Source organism: Cheilinus undulatus, linkage group 5 (assembly GCF_018320785.1).
Source record: "Cheilinus undulatus linkage group 5, ASM1832078v1, whole genome shotgun sequence".
NCBI classification, from domain to species: Eukaryota; Metazoa; Chordata; class Actinopteri; order Labriformes; family Labridae; genus Cheilinus; species Cheilinus undulatus.
Genome location: NC_054869.1, coordinates 6,595,398 through 6,598,372, shown reverse-complemented (window position 1 = coordinate 6,598,372; position 2,975 = coordinate 6,595,398). Strand labels below are relative to the sequence as shown.

At 44.1% G+C, this 2,975-nt stretch overlaps 1 protein-coding gene across 1 annotated transcript; it reads left to right on the top strand.

The window, feature by feature from the left end:
* LOC121509518 lies at nt 1-981 on the top strand. The gene has a single exon (XM_041786951.1). The coding sequence runs from the start codon at nt 1-3 to the stop codon at nt 979-981; it is 981 nt and encodes a 326-aa protein (XP_041642885.1).
* Nucleotides 982-2,975: the final 1,994 nt, after the last annotated feature.

The following is a 2,975-nucleotide window of genomic DNA, read 5'->3' as shown; positions in this document are numbered from 1 at the left end:
ATGTATGGTGGAGTTAAAGTGACCCTCTGGGCAATGACAGGCCTGCTGGCTGTCACCACTGTCTTCTTTAACGTCTACATCCTGCTCATGAGTCTGTGGAACTACAAGCAGAACAAGAAGTGGAGTCCTAGTGAGACAATCATCCTGGCTCTGTCCATTGCAAACATGGCTCATCAGCTGATCTGCTACTTCTGGATGACCATGGCTGAGGTGGACAACATGTGTCGCATCATCCAGTTGCCTTACACCATCATGCTGCTGGTGGTCTACAGCCTCAAGTTCACCATCATGTGGGACACCAGCTTCCTCACCTTTTACTACAGCACCAAGCTGGTGAACACTCCCAACCACTGCTACTCACACATCCAGGACGTCATCATCAAACATATCACCCTGGCCGTGTTTCTCATCCCTCTGAGCGGATTGGGAACATGCATGCCCATGATGGTGGTGTTTCACCCCGACAACAACCACACCGCAGCCAATCAGGACTGCGGGGTGATAATGCCCGACACCTTTGCAGGTAAAGTCTATGAAGCCCTTTATCTGATCCTCTCCGACGTCCTGCCAGGGTTACTCATGATGAAATGCTGCATCTCCATCTCCGTGCACTTGGCCATCCACCTGCGCCACATGAAGGCCAGCACCAACGGAGCTCATGCCCCAAAGCTGGGCTCTCAGATGAGGGTGATCCGCATGGCTCTGTCCTTAGTCGCCGTGTTTATTCTCTTCCTCGTCATCGACCTCTACGTCAACTACGAGATTGCTGTAAATCACGAGAACATCATCATGCTCACGTTCTTCTTCACATCTATATACACCACTGTCGCCGCCATGGTGCTGATCTATGGGAAGAAGCCTTTATGGAAAGCTCTCATACGTGAATTCAACGTCTGCATGGATGAATATCCGTGTTTGGCGTGTTTGAAGGTGCCGGAACAGAAGACCAAAGCAATCACTCCTCCAAAAGTTAAAAACTGAGACAGCAGTTTGCTTCACGCTGGAGTTCTTTGAGCTCAAATCAATTTGTCATTGTCTGGACTTATTAAAAACCACAGAAGCTTATTCTTTTATCTTTGTGCTAGTAATTTAAGTAATGACCGCTGTCCTGCTGTATCACCATAAAAGATAACTTCTTACATCATTGCAGCAGATGAAAAAGAGCTGCAGGAGCTGTTTAAGTGATGCACGGATAACAGCGATCAGGTAACCTGCTGTCTATCCAAATCACATACTCATCAGACCCGTCTTACCCATATTAATATTTCAGTAGAACAAATAAAAGTCCGGCCTGTAAAATAGATCCCTGAGCATGACTGCCTGGACATGATGCAACCCCACACCCATCTAAAAATGCTAAAAAATACATGTGGCTGTGGCGGGAGTACAGAGCATATTAATAAAACAAGAAAGTACTCACAACCTCAATCCTTTTTTTGTTTGCATCACAGAGGTTTTATGAGATTTTTCTCAGCCAGGTTGCAGAGATTTAAGCTGCACAGAGGGACAAAAGCAGCCAGCGTTAAACTGGAAGGCTGCCAGTCAGAACTCCTCCAGTTTGAGGAGGAAAATATACACTTGATGGAGGAAAGGCGTTTATAATCACAATTTTACCCCTGCGGATCTGCTCATTGGTCCTCAGCTGAGGAGTGCAGGGCTGAGCTTGACATCTCCCAGGCTTCTGTGTGTATATCCGCTGCTGCTGCTGCTTCGTGTGGTTGTGGGTGTGAAGCTGGGCATTCCTGACAGAGTGCAACCAGGCCGAGCAAACCTTCCCTGAGTAAATAGAGGTTTATACAAGTGCAGCAGACCTCTTTGCAATGCTCCATCAGTTCACACCCTCTGGCACCACCTAGTGAGGTTCAAAGCAGAGATACAATAGAGCGGCTAATCCCTCTCTACACACAGACGCGCTCCCTCTGGCTCATAAATGGACAAAGTGGGAAAGGGCAGAACTTCCTTTGATGCAGGGGAATTAAGTCGTACAGGGCCTTCAGTCTCCATCGTTATAGTTCTTCTCCCTCCAATCAATGGAGTGAGCTGGGACATGACAGCTGAATATAATAAAATATAGGACCAAAGGAGAATAAACCCTCACAATCATTCTTTTTGGCTGAATCTTCAAACATTTAGAGGTACTCATTACTTATTAAAATACTGGGAAATTCAAACTTTAAACCTAGAACATTATTGGTAGACTTTTACTTTTGTCACTTAATTTCATTCTTTTATCAGGGCTGGAGCACCGACCTCAGACCAAAAACATGTCTGCATCATTTTTGCATCATCATCCATAATGAAATGGCCCCATTTGGGATCCCTGGAAGCTTTTTGTTGATAGGCCCTCAATAAAGTTTGAGCTACATGTAAGAAAGTTGGCACGTGTGTATCATGCACAAACAAAAAAAAACACATTTCTTTTCATTTTGAAAGATGCACAGGAAATGAGTGAACAACAGGTAAAGGTCAAATTTTGGGCACTTTTGTGGCCAAATCACTGAATGAACCCAACTCAGGGATTTCATCTTTTTCATTTTTCTGTTCATTCTAGACATATCAGAGATCTAAAGCTATGAAAAGCTGGAGTTTTGATCACAGGGTGAGATTGCAATCTGGCCCCAAAGTTGGATGATGAATCCTGGCACTGTGCCAAAAAATATAATACCGTATAATTCTGTCGTGCTTATGTTGATCATCACCAAACTTAACAGGCATGATAACAGTCATGGCTTTAATACATTCTTGTTTAAAACATTTTCAAACATTTAAAGGGTTATTGAAGGATTTATAAATTTAAAATATAAGCCCAAAAACATTCTTGGTCCTTGTTTTTTTTTAAGTTTTGTTTGTTTAGTTTGCTTTTTCTTAAGGCCGGCTCAGTCTACACGAATTCAGCCAGATTTAAGACCGACTGCGACGTCGCAGCTCCTTGTCAAAACTCAGGCACGATTTTTAGAGTCGGGAACGACAAACTG